The sequence below is a fragment of the Haliotis rubra genome, unplaced genomic scaffold (genome assembly GCF_003918875.1).
Source record: "Haliotis rubra isolate DU_JTF1 unplaced genomic scaffold, ASM391887v1 Scf519, whole genome shotgun sequence".
Lineage (NCBI taxonomy): Eukaryota > Metazoa > Mollusca > Gastropoda > Lepetellida > Haliotidae > Haliotis > Haliotis rubra.
This window is the reverse complement of record NW_025767212.1, coordinates 668,534-694,725: the sequence shown is the minus strand read 5'-3', so window position 1 is coordinate 694,725 and position 26,192 is coordinate 668,534. Positions and strand designations below refer to the sequence as shown.

At 38.8% G+C, this 26,192-nt stretch overlaps 1 protein-coding gene across 2 annotated transcripts; it reads right to left on the bottom strand.

Moving 5' to 3' along the window:
* Window positions 1–14,158: 14,158 nt before the first annotated feature.
* LOC124292482 (dehydrodolichyl diphosphate synthase complex subunit Nus1-like) lies at window positions 14,159–25,361 on the bottom strand. Of its 2 annotated transcripts, none has more exons than XM_046729569.1 (5): window positions 25,016–25,361; window positions 21,377–21,508; window positions 17,755–17,913; window positions 15,807–15,907; window positions 14,159–14,984 (listed from the first exon to the last, which is right to left on the bottom strand). In XM_046729569.1, the coding sequence occupies exons 1-4, from the start codon at window positions 25,290–25,292 to the stop codon at window positions 15,813–15,815; spliced, it is 663 nt and encodes a 220-aa protein (XP_046585525.1). In that variant the 5' UTR covers window positions 25,293–25,361; the 3' UTR covers window positions 14,159–14,984; window positions 15,807–15,812. The 2 variants fall into 2 exon arrangements, with proteins under 2 accessions (XP_046585525.1, XP_046585526.1); XM_046729570.1 differs by having other exon boundaries at window positions 15,817–15,907.
* Between the last annotated feature and the right edge of the window lie 831 nt (window positions 25,362–26,192).

Below are 26,192 nucleotides of genomic sequence, written 5' to 3'. Positions count from 1 at the left end.
ATCATAGCCTCATTTCTTGTGTCGCCCGCCATGATATTGCTGGAGTATTTTTTTGTAATGCGGGGTAAATTAAACTCACTCACTATTTGGATACTGAGATGCAAAGAGGTACATGGGAATTAAACCAGTTGCATACAAAAAGACAGAGCCTCGTTTACCCTGAAATCAGTACATCATGGAAATGAATTTTGACGCGTGTTTTGAATGGTATTTTTATGTACTCGGTGTCCTTATCAATTTGACGACCGTCTGTCTACATGGTACGCACACAGTGACACCGCGTGGGAACTGGTATCAGCGTCATCAGCATCGTCCTCAACATCTTGGTAGAATCATATTCCTTATCAGCCTGAAAGGCAGATTTATCAGTAGATCTCTTAAAGCTATGTTTTATCAACCCGAGTGTACTCGCGTCGAGTTAGGCTGCCGAGTCTACTAGCAACACACTGCAAACGGAGTATTTGTACAGAGGGGATTACGGACGCGTAGAGACAGCGCTTGGACTAGACTGGCATTTTTAAAGATATATGTCTATTTAACATCCAATAGGAGCCAAGAACAGTTCTGAATTTCAGCTCAGGCAATCTAGACTTTTAGACGTGATTTGGATTCATTTTATCATTTGTTATGTCTAGGGTCTTGAAGTGAGACGGGGTTTACGCCGTTTGTTAGCAATATTTAAGCAATATCACGGCGGGGGAAAACAGAAATATGCTTTACATTGTACCGAACCCGAGACTTCGCTTGACGAGCGAACTAATTAACCACTAGCCAGCGCCCCAGTCCTAAAACTGATGCATGGTATTTGATAGTAGTTTAATAGTTTATCCCGTTTTTCCAAGTAAAGAGTTTCTGAAATATGAATGTGTGTGGCTTGTTTTCTGAAACAATTCAAGAAGTATACTTAAACAAACTATATATCCAGTGTGAAAGCTATTTTGTGTGATTGTTGACGGTTGGTGGGTTGCCTGTCCTGGTTGTCTATCTCAATTAGTGAGTGAGTGAGTTCAGTTTCACGCCGCACTCAACAATGATTCAGCTACATGGCGGCGGTCTGTAAATAATTGAGTCTGTACCAGACAATCCAGTGATCAACAGCATGAGCATCGATCTACACAATTGGGATACGATGACATGTGTCAACCAAGTCAGCGAACCTGACCACCCGATCCCGTTAGTTGCCTCTTACCACAAGGACGGGTTGCTGAAGATCAGTTCTAACCCGGATCTTTACGGGTCTTTAATTAGTAGGCAGTGGGTAGAAGGCTGACATTGCAGTTCACTGTTTGAGTCTGCAGCAGGATCCGACATATACTGACTCGAATCCGAGATCCACGCCATAGTCACTGATATTCATACCGTAGTCCCTCCGTGAATAGACACCGTGAATGACACGATAGAAAGAAAAGTTACAAGCGCCTTCAATTGAAGAACGTTTCCGCGTATTGTTTTGGCTCACTGTTACATTTCCAATCAGAGAAAGGTGTGTAAATATGGGTTCCACAGTAGCATACTAAAGTACCGCTAATGACTACGAGAGAACCCTTCATCGTTTAATATACGCTTTAAGTTTATTTATTTGGGTTTGGTTTGACCAGGTATTCATTGTTTCAAGGAAGTCTGCATATTTTAAATGTCTCTGTTTCAATTTAGCGGATGACCAAAAGTCAAGGCAAGGTTATATCTTGCATTATTCCAATTCTCTGTTTCAAGGCAGCTTTTAGACGAGCGGTGAGTCTATAGTTGATAGATCCCCGATTCAACGCAGGTCGGTCAGGTAGTTCTACATTAGACTTTCGTTTGCTCAAGCAGAGAGTCAGTATCCTATGAAGAAAGACACACACATGCACGTACGTACGTACGTGCGCGCGCACATACACACACACACGCACACACGATTCAAGGCAGTCGTCTAGTACAGGCAGAGGGCAGTACAATTCTCTCGTTCAGGGCAACTGACAGAGGAATTCTACATTAAATAATAGATACAACCTTGTTCGATGTGTATACAAGGTCGGTATATATTCATGGACTTGCCTTGCGTTGAGCCAGGGAACAAGTATAAACCTCCTCGGTTGGACAAACGACCCGATGCTAATCTGTACCGTTCTTCTGATAAGGCCTTTCCACTGAAAATGTGATGATTATTTTACAGCTCCCTCTAAATTTATGAAGGCGTTGATTTTTTGTGTGAGATGAAATCCGCGTAAAAGAAGTAAACGCACCATTAAGATATTGAGTTATCTTGCCATGACTGCAATAAATAACACGATGTATCTCGCCTAAAATGTAGTATTATGCTTCTTTTCAACTCTGTTGGCTTTTTTCTGTTCATCCCCGTCGTAGTTGAATGCTTTACTTCAACACGAGCACAGATAGAGACCTGAAATATAACTTTAAGATACTTTTTTATATGAAAGGTATAAAAGAGATAACACTGGGACATACTGTCGGGTAAAAGAAGGTATGTATTCACTTGAAATGTAACTGCTGTGAAGTCGCTGTAAAGTTATAAACTCCATGTTCTGTGAGACGTCTAGTACACGTGTCCTGCTGTGAGATGCTATGACACCCGTATGAGTGAGTGAGTGAGTTTGGTTTTACGCCGTTTGTAGCAATATTCCAGCAATATCCAGTCGGGGGGACACCAGAAATGGGCTTCACACATACTAGTAATACCCATGTGGGGAATCGAACCCAGGTCTTCTGCGTGACGAGCTACCCCGACCGCCCCTACACCCGCATGAAATACATCTCCATCGAAAAACAATTTCCTCTAGGTTTCATTTTCTGCCACAATCAAACATGGATGCTTATGCTCGTCAGTTCATACAACTGTTTGTTTGTGGGATTAATAAATCCACAATTTGTTCATGGGATAACCGTGACCTCAGCCGGGAGAACGAGAATACATTTCATTACCATTCTATTTAATGCGTTGTTCTTGCTCTCGAGCGGGGCGGTAGGTGGCCTAGTGGTTAAAGACCCAGGGGCGGTGGGGTGGCCTAGTGGTTTAAGACCCAGGGGCGGTGGGGTGGCTTAGTGGTTAAAGACCCAGGGGCGGTGGGGTGGCCTAGTGGTTTAAGACCCAGGGGCGGTGGGGTGGCCTAGTGGTTAAAGACCCAGGTTCGATTCCCCCACATGGGTGCAATGTGGGAAGTTCATTTCTGGTGTCCTCGGCCGGGATGTTGTTGGAATTTTGCTAAAAGCGGCGTAAAACCATACTCTCTCACGTACTCAAGTGGACAGAAGTATGTGGAAGGGAGATAAATTGACAAGAAAGGCGTTTTTATACCACATATATCAAACTGGTAATTCTTGACTTCAAATCCAATCAAGGGCTGGGACTACAAAACATGTAAATCCAGATACCTTCACATGGTACATCAACGGTTACCTCAGCTCAAAGCGAATGCTACAGATTTTACGACGCTTCGAACAAGTGTATCTCCAAAATATGTCTCTGGTATTCATTCAGTTCTGATAACTGCATACGAAAATATCGGACACATTTGCAAGGCCCAATTTAAATAATGCAGTTTATCACTTTACTTTTTAAAAAACAAAAAACAAAATAGGTTACTGGGACAATAAGCTAAAATTACAAATTCATATTACATATAAAGTATGAACATTAGAATTGAATGCTTGAGACCAGATTGACACCATCAATGATCCAAGATGTCAGAGTGATCACAAATCGAAGCAAATCATGTCATCTACGACCAGAAGTGGCTACAATCACTGGAAAACTTCCTACTGAGTATTGATTTTAATGTTAATAGTATTATTTCCTCCAACAAGAACAGTATCAAACACTTGACTACTCCACTGTCCTTTAAACAACCGTCTGCAACTGTTATTCGGGTCAGTGACCAACCCATGTGACCAGTGTGAGTGAGCTTAGTTTTGCAAACTTTCACCAATCCTTGGTGTGAAGAGCAAGCACTTTGACCACTAGGCTACCACACAGCCCCTTTAACCGGTGTGAGTGTGTAAGGTCTGATTTAGCTTCATAAACTTGGACTGTACATGACCAGAGTGCGAGTGATGGATATGGTTTTATGCCACCTTAGCAAAATTCAACCAATATCACAGCAGTGGACACCAATAAATGACCCTCACACAAGCAAACAGTTTAACAGCTAGTCTTCTAAAATACCATCTGCCCAGAGCATATCAGGACATGGGTATTTTCCACCACAGTGAAACCAATGTGTTTGAGAAGGGGGTCAACAACTCAACAATCAGTTGATCCTGACTTTACAAAGGGAAACAACTCTGCAAAAGAAAGGCATCACCTTAGATCACACACCCTAATGTGCCACCTACTGAGTTAAAATGATCAATGAACAAGTACAACATAAAATATGTCCTGTTTTATTTGGCATTTCTCTATCAAATACAAATTTGATGAAATGATACACCTATATTTCATGAACATTCATCTCACAAATTTAACAGTTACAAACAATTCATACAAGACACTCACAAAATAATTTATCTCTCACCAAGATATCTAGGAGAATTATTGACCCTCGTCTCTCTCATCTCATATCGCCAGCATCAACTCCTACCATAGTTCTTTTGAAAGTAGAATTAACAAACAAAAAACTGATTCGATGTACATCATCAAAACTTTCACCACAAATACCTCTGTTGCATGCAGATGTACACATATAAATACTATTAACAGTGATGCAGAGTTCAAAATAGTTGTAGTTAGACACAATATACTGCAAATACCAAAATATAACAATTTTATTTATGAAAACAAATATTAACCACTTTTATCGAGCAGATTAATCAAATTAACGAAACAAATTCACTCTTTTTCCCCAGCATATTTGGCAGGACAATAAGTCATATTGAGATAATGTTACAGACAGCCTTACATGGGGCCAACCTGTTCCAGCATTTCCCTCACGCAAGACTATAGCTATACTATTTACATCTTGTATATACAACTGTATGCTCTTCTCTATATACAGGCAGTCTACTCTGTGTTACACGGCTAATATCTAGTTCTTATTGATGAAATTTTAAAAAGAACTGAATTTTTACAACCAGAACAGCTTGATATATGCAACATGAGCTTTTCATAGCCAGCAGATCATTTGACTCTCTAATGAAAATATTTAACAAAGAAATTGAAACCTGACACTCTCTTCACGCTTAAACAAGACTTGCATGATCTATATTAGATATAATTGCTTCAGGGTCTATAACAGACTAGATCATCTAGAATATTACGAAGAACTTGAAAAGATTCCACTGTCACAAAAGTCAAGTGTGTAAAATGAATCTGTCTCATTCATGTTAGACATGTCTAGGTCAGAGTCCAGAGGTCAAGTGTTACATATGTATACATGTAGTTTTATGAAAGAAAATGCCCCACCATCTTGAGTGTTCATTCTACCAGTCTAATATGAACAACTCCACTCTTAAAAGAACTAATGAGATATCATTCTCCTTTAACATTCACTTGATACAAGAATCAATTTGGTGTATCGTGGAAATCTAAAAATATCCTTGTCAATTGTGGACTAACAAAGATCATGAGCCTTGCTCCAGTAACTGGAACTTTGCAGATGAGGGGTGAATGTAGATATGGCTTAGAACATATGCTGCACTTTCTGTTTGACAAAATAATGCTAAAACACCTCATTTAATCAAAATTATTTCAGTACCTTTATCACCTGCTTCTGAAAACACTCTTGTATCTGTACTGTAACTAAGAAATGTTTAACATTCTGAAATATCTCAAGTTGCCTTCAATAATTATTAGGTAAGATATTCAACAACTGCAAATAATACTTAAATATATTATGAGTAGCTCCTAGACATATTTTCCACCCTACTTTCAGTAAAATCTCTGCTAAACATAGAAATATTGACTTAAGAGGAATGGTATGTGAATATAAATATACACATTACATGTAAATACAGCATCTAATCATCTAAAGGAAAGAGAAAGTTCAATCTCATTTAAAGGATACTTTTATCATGGTGCATGTCATGCTTGAAGGAGGAAGTTAATACTTCCGAGGGCAAAGGTTGAGCTGTCAGCACACAGAGACTGGGGAGGAGTCACTGACATGTCACAACAACATGATTTCACTAATACATGTACGTGTACATTCTGACTTCATACTGAATATGAGTACGACCACAATGCTAGGGGTGAAAGGTTCATAACTACATTAGTTTAACTGCAGTATTTTGCTTTAGGTTCAGTACACTGGGCATTAAAGTGTCTTTTCGGTATATACCGCATACTGAATGTTTTAATAATTATGTTTGATATCTTATGGATGCAAATATATTTTTTCCAAGAGTTAATGATCGAAAGTTATAATGAAATAATAATTATCCATCACCATGGCCTTAAAGTTTCAAAGCATTGCATTCATCAATACTTTATTTTTAAGAAAAAACATGGTTTGTTGTGATTTTAGTTTTGTTGCATTCTTGGTTCTGTACCAAACCGAAAATTTACTGAGGGTCCTGAATATGTACAGAACCGAAGCTCAAGTGGACCGTTGCACCCCTACACAATGCATACGTTGTGACATCTAAACAATTCCCAACAATGTCATGTTTGTTTGTTTGTTTGTTTGTTTAGCAGAGCACTCAGCAGTATTCCAGCTATATGGCAGCAGTTTATAAATAATTGAGTCTGGACCAGACAATCCAGTGATCAACATCATAAGCATCGAACTACACAATTGGGGTACAATAACATGTGTCAACCAGGTCAGCGAGCCTGACCACCCGAACCCGTTAGTCGCCTCTTAGGACAAGCATGGGTTACTGAAGATCAATTCTAACCCGTAACTTCATGGGTAGGTGATTCACAAGACAGAAGAGTGTGAATGGTCACATTGCTGCTGACTTGGTTGATGTCGTGGTATTCCAGTGTAGATTCATGACAACCATGCTTCACAAGATGTTTTGCCACGATTCGTGTTTAAAGCCATTGTGTCATGCTTATACCAAATGATTACTGTTTGTACAAATGAAATGAGGATGTGCGATGAAAATTAATTGTAAAATATCTTCTGAAAGCATGTACACTAAATCTCAAGACATTGTTAGTATGCTTAATTCTCCTGATGAAAGTTTACTGAACACAGTTTTATATACATTGTACATTGTCTCCTTTGAAAATACTACAAGACTCCTAGAATGACAAATGTGAAGTTTCACTGATTCACATGTTTCATCCTCGATTTCTTAGTGTATATCTCCCTGCTATTATGAAGGAAAACTAAGTTCTATGGATAGTCAACTTCTTTATTGCAATGAGTGCAACGTTTCGGTGTATATACTCACTATGCAGTTATGTATATATTCTCCTTGTTACAACTCTTTGTATCACTTGCTTGATAACGGTGTTAGTACTTACACCGAAACGTCGCACTCATTGCAATAAAGAAGTTGACTATGCCTCTAAAATGCCTCTCAAAGAACTCCCTGCTATTATGGTTGATCCTCAGGACCATTTGGTGTAACGACTTCATTTTGAGTTTTGAATCAACTTGCATGATATATTTACTAATCAGACACCCAATCAAATTACAGTGCTTGATTTAGCTATCCAATCAACTTACACAGTGCTTTATTTAGCCACCCAATCAACTTACACAGTGCTTGATTTAGCCACCCAATCAACTTACACAGTGCTTGATTACCTATCCAATCAACTTACACAGTGCTTGATTTAGCTATCCAATCACCTTACACAATGCTTGATTTAGCTATCCAATCAACTTACACAGTGCTTAAATTAGCCATACAATCAACTTAACGGCGCTTAAAACAGCCATCCGGTCAACTTACACAGTACTTAAATCAACCATCCAATCAACTTACACGGTGCTTAAATAGCCATCCAATCAATATACACAATGCTTACATAAGCCATTTAATCAAATTACATAATGCTGAAATTAGCCATCTAATCACATTTTACCCATTATGCCCTTAGTCCCAAGGTAAGTTCTGTGTAAAGACAGTGACAGAGAAGAGAATGGGGAATGAGTCAAGAGTATCTATTATAACAGAGTGAGTGAGGCTAGTTTTACACCTCTTTTAGCAATATTTTAGCAATATCACGGAAGGGGACACCACAAATGGGCTTCACACATTGTACCCATGTGGGGAATCGAACCCAGGTTTTCGGTGTGACGAGCGAACGCTTTAACCACTAGGCTACCACACCGCCCTTATATAACAGAATGAAGATCTAACACCTCGACAATCAAGGATGATTGAATTCTATATCATAGTGTACATCCTCCGAGCACAAAGCCTTTGATAAGCATCTCCGTATAGCACAATACAATAAGCACCAAGTCTCACACAAGCTCTAGGTAAAATTAATATCACCTCACCCTGGAAAAGACAAAAACTTAGAAGCAAAAGGTCCCGTTTTGGCACTTCCTGTCTCTATTGCTTAATCACCTCAAGGACACAGAATTCAGTTGAATGTAAACTTTTTAGACACTGAAGCTCATGCAACCCTGTAGTTGGAACATTTGGTCGTTTCCAAATTAGCACCTGGCATCTATCCGGGTTTGAAAGCATTTATAAAGAAGAAATATGGTACAGTTTATGAAATCAATTATTATTATTTCATCTCACACTACAAACCCTGTGGTACTCAGTACCCAAGTCAACTAGTCAAATACCATCACATATATCACCATATTCACATATATCACATGCAGTAGGACAACAAACCAGGGATGATAACAGGGACTAGACCAATCTCGCATGCATCATCATACAAACCAGGGCTCGATTTAAGAGAGGTTAACCTACTTGCACCAAGTGCCACCTAAGATAAAAAGCTAGTTGCACCAGCCAAATTCCAGTTGCAACGTAGTGTGTTAAAACGTCAGAGGTTTCGGTGCACATAAACATATTTCCTTGATGTAGTACCTATGAAACCATAGCAACACAGAGACACAGCTGATCCCTGTTTACAAGAGCTGTCATAGCCGAAACGTGTATATGAATTGCAATATTTCAGTGCCATAGCTATTCAAAGATTAAGAAGAAAAATGAACTGACATATTTAAGCTTATAATGTTAGATTTATTGTTGATATATTTCTCAAAAATTGACTTGCACCTTGTGCAAGTTAAGACTCATAACTAGGTTGCACTTTGTAATATTGCGTTGCACCAGTGCAAGTAACAAAGCACTAAATCAAGCCCTGCAAACCCATTCCTTAAAGCTGCCATACTGATCATGTTGACTGTGTAATACAGTAAAACAGGTGCTCATAATAATCCATGGACTAATCATTTAAACTTTCCATTTCAGGTTTAATACTCCAAGCCAAAACCCCAATGCAATTGTCAGTGGTTCCAAAAATTCAGTCTGGTTCCCCCTTGCAATATTTTCCTCTCAAATTATTGAACCCCAAAATTATCCTTTCTCTGATCAAAATCGCAATCAATCGCCTGTGCTGATGAATAGTAAATAGTTGCTCCCTAATTAACACTCGGCTACTAATCTATTTATAACTGAACCTTCTTACACCAGCCCCACTTGCACCGAGTTACTATGGCTACTACAAACCGCTGCTATACTGAGGGTGTTTAAGCAGTCATATTGCTACAATAGTATAACATACCAGGTGCATTAAGATTAGCAGAGTGTGTTTAAATATTTCTACATGCCCAAACAGTATGATTTATATTCCTAGTAAATGTTTATAATACGGAAATACAGGGAGGTAATAAACTCTTTATCATAATGTCATATTTAAATCAATGGATGTTGAAAATGTAATATCACTCAATGGAGTAACTTCAGATATCCCATATGACTACAAATGAGTGAATACATCACACAGTGGCAAATACCTTGCTGCTATGTTTGTCGCCATGTTTTGGTGAAATCCATATCTGAGCATATTAGGAATGTTAGTCGATGATTTGACTGACTGAGTTTGACTTTTAGCAATATTCCAGCAATATCACGGAAGGGGAAATGGGCTTCACATTGTACCCATGTGGGGATTCAAACCCGGTTTTGGCGCGTGACGCTGCCAACGCTTTAACCACTAGGCTACCACACACTCTTTATATAACAGAATGAAGATCTAACACCTCGACAATCAAGGGATGATTGAATTCTATATCATAGTGTACATCCTCCTGAGCACAAAGCCTTTGATAAGCATCTCCAGTATAGCACAATACAATAAGCACCAAGTCTCACACAAGCTCTAGGTAAAATTAATATCACTTCACCCTGGAAAAAACAAAAGCTTAGAGGCAAAAGGTCCCGTTTTGGCACTTCCTGTCTCTATTGCTTAATCACCTCAAGGACACAGAATTCAGTTGAATGTAAACTTTTTAGACACTGAAGCTCATGCAACCCTGTAGTTGAAACATTTGGTCGTTTCCAATTAGCACCTGGCATCTATCCGGGTTTGAAAGCATTTATAAAAAGAAGAAATATGGTACAGTTTATGAAATCAATTATTATTATTTCATCTCACACTACAAACCCTGTGGTACTCAGTACCCAAGTCAACTAGTCAAATACCATCACATATATCACCATATTCACATATATCACATGCAGTAGGACAACAAACCAGGGATGATAACAGGGACTAGACCAATCTCGCATGCATCATCATACAAACCAGGGCTCGATTTAAGAGAGGTTAACCTACTTGCACCAAAGTGCCACTAAGATAAAAGCTAGTTGCACCAGCCAAATTCCAGTTGCAACGTGAGTGTGTTAAAACGTCAGAGGTTTCGTGCACATAAACATATTTCCTTGATGTAGTACCTATGAAACCATAGCAACACAGAGACACAGCTGATCCCTGTTTACAAGAGCTGTCATAGCCGAAACGTGTATATGAATTGCAATATTTCAGTGCCATAGCTATTCAAAGATTAAGAAGAAAAATGAACTGACATATTTAAGCTTATAATGTTAGATTTATTGTTGATATATTTCTCAAAAATTGACTTGCACCTTGTGCAAGTTAAGACTCATAACTAGGTTGCACTTTGTAATATTGCGTTGCACCAGTGCAAGTAACAAAGCACTAAATCAAGCCCTGCAAACCCATTCCTTAAAGCTGCCATACTGATCATGTTGACTGTGTAATACAGTAAAACAGGTGCTCATAATAATCCATGGACTAATCATTTAAACTTTCCATTTCAGGTTTAATACTCCAAAGCCAAAACCCAAATGCAATTGTCAGTGGTTCCAAAAATTCAGTCTGGTTCCCCTTGCAATATTTTCCTCTCAAATTATTGAACCCCAAAAATTATCCTTTCTCTGATCAAAATCGCAATCAATCGCCTGTGCTGATGAATAGTAAATAGTTGCTCCCTAATTAACACTCGGCTACTAATCTATTTATAACTGAACCTTCTTACACCAGCCCCACTTGCACCGAGTTACTATGGCTACTACAAACCGCTGCTATACTGAGGGTGTTTAAGCAGTCATATTGCTACAATAGTATAACATACCAGGTGCATTAAGATTAGCAGAGTGTGTTTCAATATTTCTACATGCCCAAACAGTATGATTTATATTCCTAGTATATTTTTTAATACAGAAATACAGGGAGGTAATAAACTCTTTATCATAATGCCATATTTAAATCAATGGATGTTGAAAATGTAATATCACTCAATGCAGTAACTTCAGAAATCCCATATGACTACAAATGAGTGAATACATCACATAGTGGCAAATAACTTGCTGCTATGTTTGTCGCTATGTTTTGGTGAAATCCATATCTGAGCATATTAGGAATGTTAGTCGATGATTTGACTGACTGAGTTTGACTTTTAGCAATATTCCAGCAATATCACGGCGGGGGGAAATGGGCTTCACACATTGTACCCATGTGGGGATTCAAACCCGGGTCTTTGGCGTGACGCGCCAACGCTTTAACCACTAGGCTACCCCACCGCCCAATCGATGATTTGAGAAAGCAGGCCTTCTACTGATGCATAGTGCTTGAAGAGCAGTTCCTGTTAGGCAGCCTTGTTTGCATATTTATCGGATAATGATACCAAGTTTTTCAGATAGGTCAGTCTCATCAATGTAACTCAACCTTATGTACCATAAATCTGATTTGCTCCTAGTTAACATGGTTAACATTGAGGGGGATAATTAACCTAAGAGACAAGAGTCAGGATATGAGACAGACCCTTGAACATAGTAACACAGAAAACAAATCCTGAGAAACATCTTGCTGCTATTCCCCATTGTATTATTGCTTGGTATATTATATATTACACAACCAAAGAAGAAAAATCCCAGTCATTTGTCATGTTTCTTCATGAAAAATTTCTTAGTAGTTCAATTTACACAAAAGATGATGTTTCATTTTCATGATATATAAGTTACTCTAAGGAAATGAGAATGAGGGGCTTAAGACCACTTTGAACAGTATTCCAGTTATGTCACGATGTGTCAGAAAATTGTAAGAGGAAAACCCAAAGTGATCCAGATCTCAGCTGTTGACCACTTGTTAAAAAGCCAAGAGCATGGGCAAGGTGCTGACAGCTGGAATGAACCATGGCCTAGATTTTTTAAGCTCTCTTAGCTCTAAGATAGTCGTAAGTGCCATACATTAACATTAACTTACGACTATCTTAGAGCTAAGATAGTCGTAAGTGCCATACATTAACATTAACTTACAACTATCTTAGCGCTAAGATACTCGTAAGTGCCATACATTAACATTAACTTACGACTATCTTAGCGCTAAGAGAGCTTCGAAAATCTCGGCCCAGGATTTGAACCCACAATCATAGATTTCTGGTGTCTGCACTCAGAATAGCAGTGCCTTAAACAACTTGAGGGGTTGTGGTGACTCCATAAAGACAATCTGTGCTTAGATTCACCTAAAGGAGATGCAGTACTGTTTGTGTGGCAGGAGGCTTAACATCGTTCAGAACAGTATCTCGGTCTCATGTTCTGTCAGTTTGTGACATGTCATCTACCCACAGGGTGCCAACAAATCATGGTTCACAATTAAGGCATACCAGTTCCACAAATAGCAGATCCTTGCACAGCAAAGGGAAACAATTACAGTGGATGGCTGCATTTAAGAGTACTGTGTAAGCCATGAATGGCGAAGTACACGAGTCAAGACGCTAAGGTGAGTGTTTGAGTGTTTGAACAGATTTGCATATAAACCTGACTTCTAATGATCAAAACTGGAAACAAGTCAAAGGCTGATATCTAAAACAATAAACGGAACTGTTGATAACAGACATGATTGCAGTACAGACGCTCACATTCTCAATATTCAGATATCCTACAAATACACAGGAACACATGGATGAGATTATTATCATGATTCTTAGTCCAGCAGTCTGGGCCAAAGTCAATGATATGCAACGGGAAGAACGCTTGGATATATGTTCATTGAAGTTTGATTCAATTAATTCTGTAAACATTATTTGATAAATGTAAACAGACAACATAATGTTTGATGTTTATGCATCATCAGCACAAGGAAAGACAGGAAAAATCTTCATTTCTCTCGGTCTGTCTGACTTCTGAAGAAAATGCCCACTGCACCATTCACCAACAGAGATGAGAAATATCAGTTACTGGGAGTCTGGTCGTCCATATTTACACTAGACGGAAAGCATTAGTGTAGATCTGAAATACCTAATTGTTTTATACATAAAAAAACCCAGATTTTCCCCCAAATTGTTGCATATTGCTTAAGAAAAAGAGCACAGGGTTCAGAGGAGCAAAATTCCATCTCCCCGTCATCAACTATATGGCTCCATTTTTGGGATTAAATATAAGTAATTCCCTTGAAACATTCCCTGTATCATGCACCAAAGAAAAATTAAAGTTGTGTCATTCTGCAAATGATTGAGAGTGTGGGTATATACTATTAAGAAGTATTTCAGCCATATTATGACTGGAGACACCAAGATTGATCTTCATAGTGTACCTATGTGTAGAATCAAACCTGTGTCTTCAGGAGAAACAGGCAAATACTTCACCCACTGGGCTAACCAACCAGAATCAACCACACAGCAGTTATGACACTACACTTGGTGTAAGTAGATATATAGACCTTTTATACACATTGCACAAAGTCACATGGCATAAAGAAATTCTGGTTTTTTTCCAATATCAAATGTAGAAGTAATTCTGGGATATTTTCTAAAGTATTGAACAAGGAATAAAATTTGGAAAAAAATAAACATAAAAATTAACAACTAAGAAATGTTAGTTAATAAGTAATTAAATATATTAACATGCTGTAGTTAGCATAAACTGAATATAAAAATCACCCTAGTGTTTGTAGATTCAGCCAACATTTGCAAGTGAATTAACTCACACACAACCTCAGCTGGACTACAGATCCAGTCACCAGCTGTCACTCTGAAGGAAAATATACTGACCTTGTAATCAATGACAGCTGTACTAAATGGAATATCCTACATTTTCATATTAAACTTATTAATCAATTATTACAGTTTGTCTCATTAATTGATAAAATCATGCTACTTTCCTCATCCCAAACAAACCTAGAACATACCCCTGCATTGTTACTGTAAAGAAGACTGTCTTTGTCAGAGTACTGGTGAGCATGGTGAACACTTCTTCAACATGAGAATAAATGAAATATTACAAATGAAAGTAATTTTTGTACATCAAATCAGCATTTCAATTTCTCGACTAAACTAGATGACGGCAATCCAACTTATGACATCTACATGTTGCAGGAATCAGCTGTCGGTTGACTCTGGGTACATCGTCAAGGCGTGGTACACCAGGCCCTGCCTACTTCTACAGAAGACTAGTGAATGAGTGAGTGAGTGTCATGCTGAGCTGTGGAGGAGGATGGAGGACGGTGGAGCTATTTCCTGAACCGCTGATCTGTGTCCCCGTATGCTGATACCAGCGACAGGTAATTCTGGTAGCTAATGTTCCAATGTGATGATATAGATCTGAAACACGGATGGGGACACAGTCTTGGTTAACAAGGGTTACTGACACTCGTTAAAGGTATTTTATATATTTCATATAACGGTATGTCAGTTCAAACCTGGGTACCTAGAGGGTAAATGAATGAGTTTAGTTTTACGCCGCTTTTAGCAATATTCCAGCAATATCATGGTGGGGGACACCAGAAATGGTGAATCTAACTCGGGTCCTCAGCTTGACGCAAAGCAAACCACAAGGCTAACCACAAGGCTATTGGACTGCTAACTTCCAGAGCCTCCTCTATACTCCTACTGAGTGCAGAATGATCCATTAAACAGTATAATAATGTTACAGCTTTGAGCATGGACAATAGCCAAATATATACTACACACATCATTATTTTTATTAAATGAAAGTATGTGTGATTTCACAATGCTTTTAGCTCCGCAATATCATGGTGTAGGACACCAGAAATGATGTAAAAACATATTGATCACAAAACATATCACAACACAAACCAAACAATAAGCAGCATAAGAATTATTTCAGCATGACCAATGAGGGGTATGAGAATGGCTTTTTGGAAGTGGGGTGAGAATCTTTGGGACAAATATTTTGGCATGTATCATGCACATTATGAAAAAACATGAATCACAACATTTACCCCAGATGCTATGAAATCTGTGGATCAGAGGAAAGTTCTCTATTCTCTTCCTTGTCAGTATTAAATGGCACAATGAAAGAATGAAAGTTTGCTTTTTTAAAACTAGCGTCGGATGATCCTTAACTGATATATAAATAATTACATCCTGTCAACAAACATGATAAAACCCTCAAGAACTTACAATATTTCACTTAAGCCGGATTTCCCATGGTAAATATCCCAACAGTGCATCTACTGGCCCACACCTTAACACCAGGTCAGGATCTGGGAACTTGTGGGCATCTGCAACAAAAACATGAACATGTTGATACTAACTATCTCCTCACCACGCAGGTATCTACCTACAGGTGCTTAGTGGCTGATATCCCCACCAAGTCTGCAGCATGGTTATAGTTGGAACTAGGGTTGGGTATTGCCAAAATTTTCGTATTGCGATATATCGTGATATGTGTTGGCATATTGCAATATGTATTGCAATATATTGTGAAAGTGTAACACATGGTTCAGGGTAATAAAATGACTGTTCCTTTCTTTTGAAACAATGCCACTGACCACTGTCAGGACTCAGATGTGATTGTACAAGAGATTGTTCTAAATTGTTTAGCCCTACAACGAGTATGCGTACCAATCTATTTTCTATTTATTTATATGGTTTAAAAGTCACGCAAATGCAATTATATGACCAATAAGCTATTCTCTTATTCTCAAAACTATCAATGCATAATAATATAAAGGATATACAAATCTTAATCATATTTTTGACTACGTCACGAAAATTACCGATCATGATCACGGAAATTGCCCATCATATCGGGTGACCCGGTTCACGAAAAATGTACGACAATATATCGTATTGTGAAGTTTGAATTGCAATATACCACCCTTAGCAGGAACTAATGTTGGGGCTTTGTAAGCAGTGTAAGGAGACCTGTATTTCACTGATGACAAGAACAATGTACCATTAAATAGAGAAAGAGTGAGTGAGTTTAGTTTTACGCCACTTTTAGCAATATTCCAGCAATATCACACAGCAGCAGGACACCAGAAATGGGTTTCACACATTGTACCTATGTGGGGAATCGAACCCGGGTCTTCGGTGCGACAAGTAAACACTTTAACCACTAGGCTACCCCATAGAGAAAAGGGAGTAATGCTTAGTTTATCATTATTGCATTGAATGGAATGTTAAATTTCAAGGTTAAAATACCTCTGAATTTAGAAAATGTAAACATTACATAACATCTGATTTCTCCTTAATATGCGTGCCAGGTTAGAAAAATCCCTGCCATGCTTAGAGTATCAATCTGGTGAGTAAAGGGGGTATGTTCTATCCTCATCAATATCTGCAGCAGATACGCATCAAAGTCAGTCAGTCGCTCCCACATTATGAACTTTTGATCCGAATCACAGCTCACAATAACTGATACACTCCTAAACAAAGCAATGTAATGTATTGTAGTGGTGGTCCGATTAATTGAAATAATCGAAGATTGGTCGCAGTGACTAAACGACCAAGCAATCGATCATGTTTTCTCATAATCGAACACAAACAATTCTGGAACACTTGTTTTCATTAACAAAATATTTCACAAGGCTGGTTTTGTCTGTTACATTTCATAAGCACTGTATTCATAAGTCATGATTGAATTTATCTTCAAGACTCCAAGAAATTTATGTTCGTAACATACTTGTCATCCTTTAAAGATATGAAATTTTGCCACAAAACCCCCAAAGACCTACATGTTTGTTCCTGATTTTTTTTTTGTGCATTAACAAATTTCATAAATAAACTAACCAATTATTTTCGATGATTGATCGGTTGTAATGAAGCAATCATCAATTATGAGATTTTAACCAATTCCCAACACTTATGTATTGCATCATAAGTATCACAATACAATGGTTGTAAATGTAATGTATTTTATGCATCGTTGTATTGTTACACCACTTCTATGCATTACCTTGTAGCATTGCATCCACGGTACTGGGGCTATATACGTCAATAAACATGTGTGTTAATTTGTGAGCACAAATTTATTCTTACTTTTTAGCAACATTTCAGCAATATCAAGACGAGGACACCAGAAATCGGTCTCAGTATATGATAAACCTAAGGCAAAGTCTCTTACCTTGTAGCAATGCATCCACAGTACTAGGCATAATGTCTTCCAATCGGTACTTGTGCCCTGCCACTAGTTTACTAAGTGACTGCGTCATCTCCACCAGGTTCTGTCGACCATCATTGAGGGAGAGAAGCCGCACTCGTATCTGCTTGATATTTGAACAGCCTGAAAGAGACAGATACAGCTGCAGACTCTGGAAACTGAATATGCTGGGTTATTGATTTTATTAATTTGTTGATGGATGACCATTTATCTTCTTCAAAGTAGTGTAAAGCAACAGTGATGATGCAGTGAGGAGAATAGAATATTTCAAAGCACTTGCACAAATTAAACCCCATCTATCAAAATTTGGGTGGGTTTCCATGAATCTGACATTAATATAGCCGTATGATGAGGAGGGACAAGCGGGACTCCAGATAAGGGCCGTATCGGCGTATGTACGGATAAAACATATGCACGATATGGTAGGAAATAATTTAGAAAACGTGGCACATAAGCACCACAGCAATGCTGTACGGTCTTGGAATCATTTACAGACGTATTTATCTGAAAGAGTGTTGTTTTATTGTTTATTGACCTGTTTACACAAGAGTAGCAATGTTGTGGTGCATATATGAAACGAAACACAGGATTACTGATACGCCATTAAATTCCATTCAGTACTCAAAATGTACTCTTTCGTTTATCCAGTACTCCTATATTGAAAAAATAAGGAGTACGTACTCCTGATGTTGAAAAATTATCTGGAGCCCTGGACAAGTATGCTATAGTCTACAAGTATTTAAGCCATATCATGATGGCTGTAAATAATCAGCTCATGACATGCAAACCAATGACTGAAAGCATGAACAGCAACTGAATCGACTATGCAAGTGAGTTGGGTTTTATGCCACTTTGAACAGTATTGCCGCGTTATCAGGAGTGAGTGAGTTTATTTTTACACCACTTCTAGCAATATTCCAACAACATCATCTTGGAGGACACCAGACATGGGCTTTATACATTGTACCCATGTCGGGAATCGAACCCTGGCCTTTGGCGTGACTACTGAAAGCTTTAACCAGTAGGCTACCCCACCGCCCCGTGTTATCAAGACATGTCAGCATCAACATGATCAAAGTAATGATAATGTAATGTGGTCTTTGACATTCACCACTTTTGTGAAACACATCAGAATAGTGCCTAGAAACCTGGACGCATAATCCTGACAACCGGGATTCAAACTCACAATCATAGGTTCCTGGCATGACCAAGGGACGCAACTTTGTATAGCAAATGATGAACATACCATTAGAGCACAATGACCAGGACTACCTGTTACTATATTCCCAGTAATAACCCCCCCATAGAAACTAACAAAGGGTGGGGAGCCATTTGATTTGTAAAAAGCATGCAAACAAGTTAAATTTGTTTTCAGAGATCAACTGGTACAGAAGAGAACAGACTTCGTTCAAATATAAATGAAACAAAAACGTTTTGAGAATTGTGACTTTGTAATTATCTAGACACCCATTTACACTTCCATTTTCTGAGAAGAAATCTGTACAATTCACAAGAAAATATGGGCCTCTTTTGAAAAGTTCTGGATGCTTATCATGCTTACATGGATTCATACTTACAGACTAGCCAAGATGGGTGCATGTTTAATTTAATTGAATATTACGACAATCAGGTTAGCACAGTTACTGGATACTAACCATAACTGGGAGTCACCAGAATGTTACATCACATTACGTTCATTAGGCCTTACCGTTGCTAACCTAAAGAACTATCCAAAGAACATTATTTGTCATTTTGTTGAAGATCTTGGTTATCATGTCATTTCAACATTGATATGCCACAGAGGTACATTATGAAAAACTTGCATGTGGCAAAGACAGGCGCCAGTACCAACATTTACATTTGTTGTTGATTAGAACATTGTGCCAACAAGTGACAGTATCAACATTTACATTTTGTTGTTGATTAAAACATCATGTCAACAAAATAAACCCAACACTGCAACAGCTGGGGCAGCATCACTTAAAAAGTGCAAACTTTATCACATGTCCATCAGGACTCACATTTGATATATATAATGTACACTATCACAGTATCACACTATCACAGTATCATGTGAGTATTGGCTCAATAGTGTGGTGTACTATTGCAATACTACCAGTGTTCACGAATGGTGTTTCAAAGTAACAGGACATTGGGTCCTGTAAGTTTCAGATGTCTGTCTGACCCACTGAAAATTCACAGGACCCATAGAATAAAATTAAACACACATTTCAGATTTAACATTTCTTATAATTGGCATTGAAATTATTAACAAACATAAGATTTATTAACAGCAAACAAGTGTCACATGTCACATATAACAACTTCGGTCAAAATCATTGTGAAATATACAGTCAGACACTGGGACTGGCAGGTTGTAGACTTCTATCGGACCGTTGGCGAATCTGCCGGATTTGTCAGAGTGTCAGACGCTATTCGTGAACACTGTACTACAGCAGTGGAAACAGGCCCAATAGTCATTCACTGTGCCCATGTGATATCAGTATTTATGTAGGACATGGACATGGTAAAACTATACTGCTATCAACATGATCAAATGTCAGAGTTATAATTATTTTAATCTGATGATTCATGTTATCATGATTATGGATTTAGACATTTGGATGTTGGTTTATAATGGGAATTTTTTGTTTTCCGTTTTTTCCAGCAAGTGAGTTAGGTGGATATATTGATACTTTTAACAGTATTCCATGGCAATATGGCATGTCAACGCACTGTGGGAGGAAAGACCACTTTGGTAAAACCATTGACGACACGTCACGACAGGTAAGGTGTTGACAAACATAGAAACATAACTGTCTGAACTACAGTTGAAACAGTGAGTGAGTTGAGTTAAGTTAAGTTTTATGCTGCACTCAGCAATATTCCAGCTATATGGCGGCAGTCTGTAAATAATCGAGTCTGGACCAGACAATCCAGTGATCAACAACAGTTGAAACAGACTATCATAAATCTCTGGCATGCCCAAGGGCTGTAACTCTGCAAAGCAAACTGCACTCAAAGACAACTGAACTACTTTGTGCCCCGGTTAATAGTGAAGATCCACATCATACATTCAGCATGTCAAGTAGAAGCACATGATATCAACAATTTTGAGTGAGTGAGGTGTTAATGCAGCCTTCCAAGTATTTCAGCTGTACGCCATAGTGTCAGCTTATCGGAGAAAGAAAGCCTCCTACACCACTTTGGTAACTTACTAACTAGCACTCATTATAAGGGGGAATCAGGTATTGAAAACCCCCATCAGCAGATCCTGGCACAGGCAAGGGGATTAACATTCTATATTCTGTAGAGTGAGTTAGTGCACCAGCAACTGGGCCACTTGTGGATTAACCCTTAAAACTAACACCAGGAGATTGGCAAAGACCCATTCTAACTGGGTCTTCAGGGGTCCCATGACCAGTGTACCGAGGCTTCTGTATTGTGTCAACCCTGTTCTTTTGGCAGGGAATGGTCATAATAGTCTCAATTTCAATTTGTGTTGAAACTGAAGGAGCAGTGTAATTATAAGTATCATTGTAATTAGTAATTTAATACTTCTGGTCATAGCTCATGTAAATCTCACCTCCATCTTTTTTCTCTGAGCTGCTCTTGGAATGGAAATCAATATCAAACTTATTCTGATCTGAAGCTAAGATGTGCTCTTTGCTCTTCTGTACTTCAGACTGGAGTAAAAAACTATTTCTTTTTATTTCGCCTGAAAAACAAACAACTATTATTGGAATACATACAATTATGATCATTTGAAAAGAGCATATTTTCAACATCAATATTGGATGTCAATGTACGTAACAAACATGATAGCATCAGTGTATGAAATAAGGCCCGTCCGAACGCCCAATATGGGCTAGATTTCTGGTGGACGGTCTAAATTTATAGCTAGCCAGCCCGATGGTCTTGTAAAAGATTTAGATATGCCATGCATCTGAGTAAATTCACCATATCTTGGTGTCTGGTCTGGTTAAATCCATTTTGGGCTGGTAACATTTTGAAGTTACCAGCCCTGATGTCTGGCTGGGTTTTTGGCTTATTTCATACACTGATAGCATGAATAACATGGTATAAGTGGAGTAATTCTTGCACATTTGGTTGTCAGAATATGCCAATTTACCACTTTAGAAACTGTAAGAACCATACACAAAGAATATGTACTACACAATATAAAAGTTGCTGTAATGACATTTGATTTAGAGACAACATACAGCGTTGGGGACCAGAACTTCTGGTGACTGGTCATTGTACATTATGACACTATTATCCACTCAAGCTTGAAACAGTGAATGAATTTACATCAAAATGTCACCAAAAGCAAAAACAAAGTCAACAAAGTTGAACTTCCATCCCTGGTTTTCACATATACTCCTCACAAAAAATTAAGCAACAAGTGTATTTTTGGTCAGTACATATGCCTTTACTCATGATCATTACAACTGAATCAAACATAACAAAGATAAAGCATATCCACACACTTTTCCAACAAAGAAATCAAAATTCATTGAACAATAACTGACTTGCAAATCATCAAAAACAGTGTCACTGAAAAAGCCGTGCAAAATGTGTTGCATCAGGGTATGAAAATGTCTGAAAACACTTTTACTGTCAGTTTTGAGCACTGATCCAAAGTTTAATAACGCAGTATGGCCACCATTGACCTGAATACACGCTTCAAGACGCTCTAGGCATTGACCAGATGAGTCTGTCTAGAGTCTGTTGTGGAATGTTCTGCCATTCTCTCCGCGAATGCCTGTTCAAGCTGATCCAGAGTCTGAGGATCTAACGTGGAGGCCGTGACACACGCCTTCGAGGATGTCCCAAGCATGTTCAATAGGATTCAGGTCAGGAGACCTTGCAGGCCAGTCCATATGGGTGATGTTGTTGGTCTGAAGAACATCAGTGACAACTCTTGCTCGATGTGGACGGGCATTGTCATCCATGAAGATGAAGTTAGGACCTGCTTGCTGAGCCCACGGAATGATCACAGGTGTGACAATTCTGCGTCTCGGTACCACTCACACCTGTCATGGTACCTCGCCTGATGACCACAAGATCAGTTCGTCAGTCCAACTTGGATTCCTGCCCAGATCATCAAACTCCCACCTCCATACTGATCATGTTCAGCAATCGCATTACAGTTGGCGTATCGCTCGCCATTCACGGTTTCTCCACACACGAGCCCTACCATCATTGAAGTCCAGACAGAATCTTGACTCATCTGTGAAGAGAACATTACGCCAGCGATTGACTCTCCAGTTACGCCGCTTGGTTAGCCCAATTCAGTCTCTGTTGACGATGGTGTGCAGGCAGTGGGATACGCTTGCACTGGTCTTCGACCTGAGACCTTCAGCATGGAGTCTGTTCCTCACTGTCTGTGTGGAGATTCTGTTCCCAGCAACTCTCTGGAGGTCATTCTGGAGAGATCTGGCTGTGGTGAACCTGTTCCGCCGGCTAGGGTGGCCAAGCATCGGTCCTCTCTGGGAGTTGTCACCCTTGGGACGACCTGAGCGCGGTCTCTCAGTCATCAATCCGGGTCTGTTGGTGACGAAAGTGATCGCTTCTGGAGATGACGCTTCGATGAACATTGAAATGGTTGGCAACAGCACTCTGGGTCTGCCCCTGCACCATTCCAACAATTTGAGCAACTTCAATTGGTGTCAAGTGACGCCTAGCCATTTCTCAAATGTTACTGTCAACAATTTGTCGCTTGCTGGCAGTTTTAACGCAATCAGAACGCATGTGCGGCGTGTATAGCACATGTTTTCCATGCATTTTGCATGTGAGTTTTGAGGGTGGTTGCGTTCAGGCGGTGCTAACAATGTTATCAGAAAAACAATATGGGAAATGCTTTAAGTTCATCAATCGTAAAGGGTTCTCCTGCATGGCTTATATGCCAAGTAATAACTTCATATACCCATGAAGAAAATATGTGGAAAAAAATACTTGTTGCTTAACTTTTTGTGAGGAGTATTTATGTTTAATTCTGTCCTAGAAGGAGAGGTCTCTAAGTTTTTTGATAACTGAATTTTCTAGGAGAGTGACAGTCATCCAAAATGCCCTTAAAATAATTTCGAACTTGGTGAGTTTATATTAACATGATTAAGAACGTCATATCAAAATATGCTGAAATCAGGAGAATGTGAGGTGAGGTGAAATTGGGCTTAACGTCGTACTTGAGAATATTTTGCTCATATGACGACATGCATGCATGTGTATGTGCGGCTGCTTGTACTAGCCCAGACTGAAGCTGGTTTTATAGTGCTAGCCCACTGAGATACCATGCCGCAGTGAAGCATGAATACCCCACTCAGACACATTACACTGACTCCATGCCGACCTGTCCTTGTAACCATTAATGCCGAGCGCCAGGCAGGGACCAACAAGTACCATATTGTAACATCTTTTGGTATGACGCGGTCGGGGATCGAACCCGCGACCTTCCGATCTCCGGGCAGACGCTCTAACCACTACACCACGGAGGCGGTCCAGGATAATATCCTTCTGACATATCAGCCAAATAACTCTAGGTGGGTTGAGCATTGATATGTTAGTGTGTTTCAGCTGTAAACCAACCCTGAATGAAAATTTAAATCAATAACGTGCCAGAGAAGGTAGATTGTAGTGCAATGCAATTGTATTTGGAAGGATTTCAGATCAGTATATTTGCAAAGGACAGTCACGATTGCTGACTGTCACCGTGGTCACTGACTAACATTTCCAAATGATTATGTTTTTCAAATGTGGTAATGACAGGAGAACACCCTATCAAGTATAAAGAGACAAAATTAACAAAATGCCCCAATAAGATTTGCTCCTAGATTAATCACTGCTTGAGAATCAAACATGGACTCGAAGTGACATGTATACAGTCTGCCACACAGAAAATAGTGGCATGCTAACATTGCACATAGAACCAATATGCTTGCTGATGGCAGAAAAAGAATAGGGTAGCAATGTGCAACAGGCACTTAATGAGTGACTGATTAACCAATAAAGACCTAAAATTACTTTGATCATTCATAAGATTTACTCGTTAGTTAGACAGGGGTCACGAGTGTCTAAATAAACAATGTGGGTGACTGTCAGAAATCGTTTATCAATAACTGTCACTATCGTCTGTCCACGACTTTATATCGTGACACATATCGATACACGCAAAATCTTAGGAAAGGACAACAGACGATCAGAAAGAAATCAGGGTCATACTTACCATTTATATCATATACACTTATATAGGAGATACCAAATGCCACCGACCAAACAATAATGTTGGCAAGATCGGAGTAAGAATATTCATTTTCAACGACCACCACTCCCACGTGGAGAGGTAATTTCTTCAAACTTTTGGCATCAGATCTTATTTTCGTGATAGCAGTTTTCTTCCCCAACACGCTGTAAGCAAGAGGAAGTTGCAAAATGATCTGCCGCAAGAATATGCCAAGTCCCAACAAGCAGTGTATCAACTGCAGTAACACTGTCCTTAACATTTTTCCTTAAACTGATGCAAGTTACATAGTCCGCTCTCCAAGCTGATCCCGAAAACCGGCTTCCGCTGCGTGACTATACCGGAAGTTCCTCCAGCGAGAAAGGACTGTGGCGGTTCTGATTGGTAGATAATATTATCTTGCATCAGAAAAATAACTCAAAATAAATAGTGCAGACTAGCACATGTAATACATATGGCTAATGGTTCTAATATATATGTCATTATTTTGTTTTAGGTATTGACTGTGAATGACGTGTATCGGCCACGACGGGCACTCGCCAGTTGTATCAATCTGATTGGATGGAAGTTCGTTGGGGCACCGCCTTCATGTCAAAAGTGGATTTGTAAACAAACACATTCAAATGATGTACACATTCAGGAATCAATATCCTGCTTGATTTACCTGATGCACCAAATATTTAATTGACATCACATATGTACGCATGTGTTTTCATCTGTGTTTGAACATATTCTTATTCAAGAGTAATATGGATTGGTAAACATATATATTATGGCTTAAAACATAAATGTGAATACCTCTCTGTTACGTGTATTTGTATTTGGAACTAATCAAATATATAGAAACATAATGACAAAACTCTATGAAAACAAATTATACTTATATGAAACTAAAATGAATATTATACAACTTACCAGTCTATAAATAAACTTGCATATTTGAAAAACAAAATTGATACATTAATGCATATATAATTACACCTGTTGATTTACATGGATTTTTTTATCTAAATATATATATGTTCATAACAACAAACACTGGCTTGGTGTTTTTGTTAATTGACGTTTGACATTCACACATTCAGAAATAGTTGAGGCTTAAGGTAATAATTAAGGTAGTAGCGGACAAAGCTCCGTTTTGAGGAAATATACGCAAACCGAG

Excerpts from the sequence above, each read along its gene's own strand:
- LOC124292482 (XM_046729570.1), bottom strand. The coding sequence starts at position 25,292 with ATGTTAAGGACAGTGTTACTGCAGTTGATACACTGCTTGTTGGGACTT. Across the intron at positions 17,914-21,376 it reads CTCAGAGAAAAAAGATGGAG|GCTGTTCAAATATCAAGCAG; the intron begins GTGAGATTTACA and ends TGTCTCTTTCAG. Across the intron at positions 15,908-17,754 it reads TGTGGATGCATTGCTACAAG|ATGCCCACAAGTTCCCAGAT; the intron begins GTAAGAGACTTT and ends TTTTTGTTGCAG.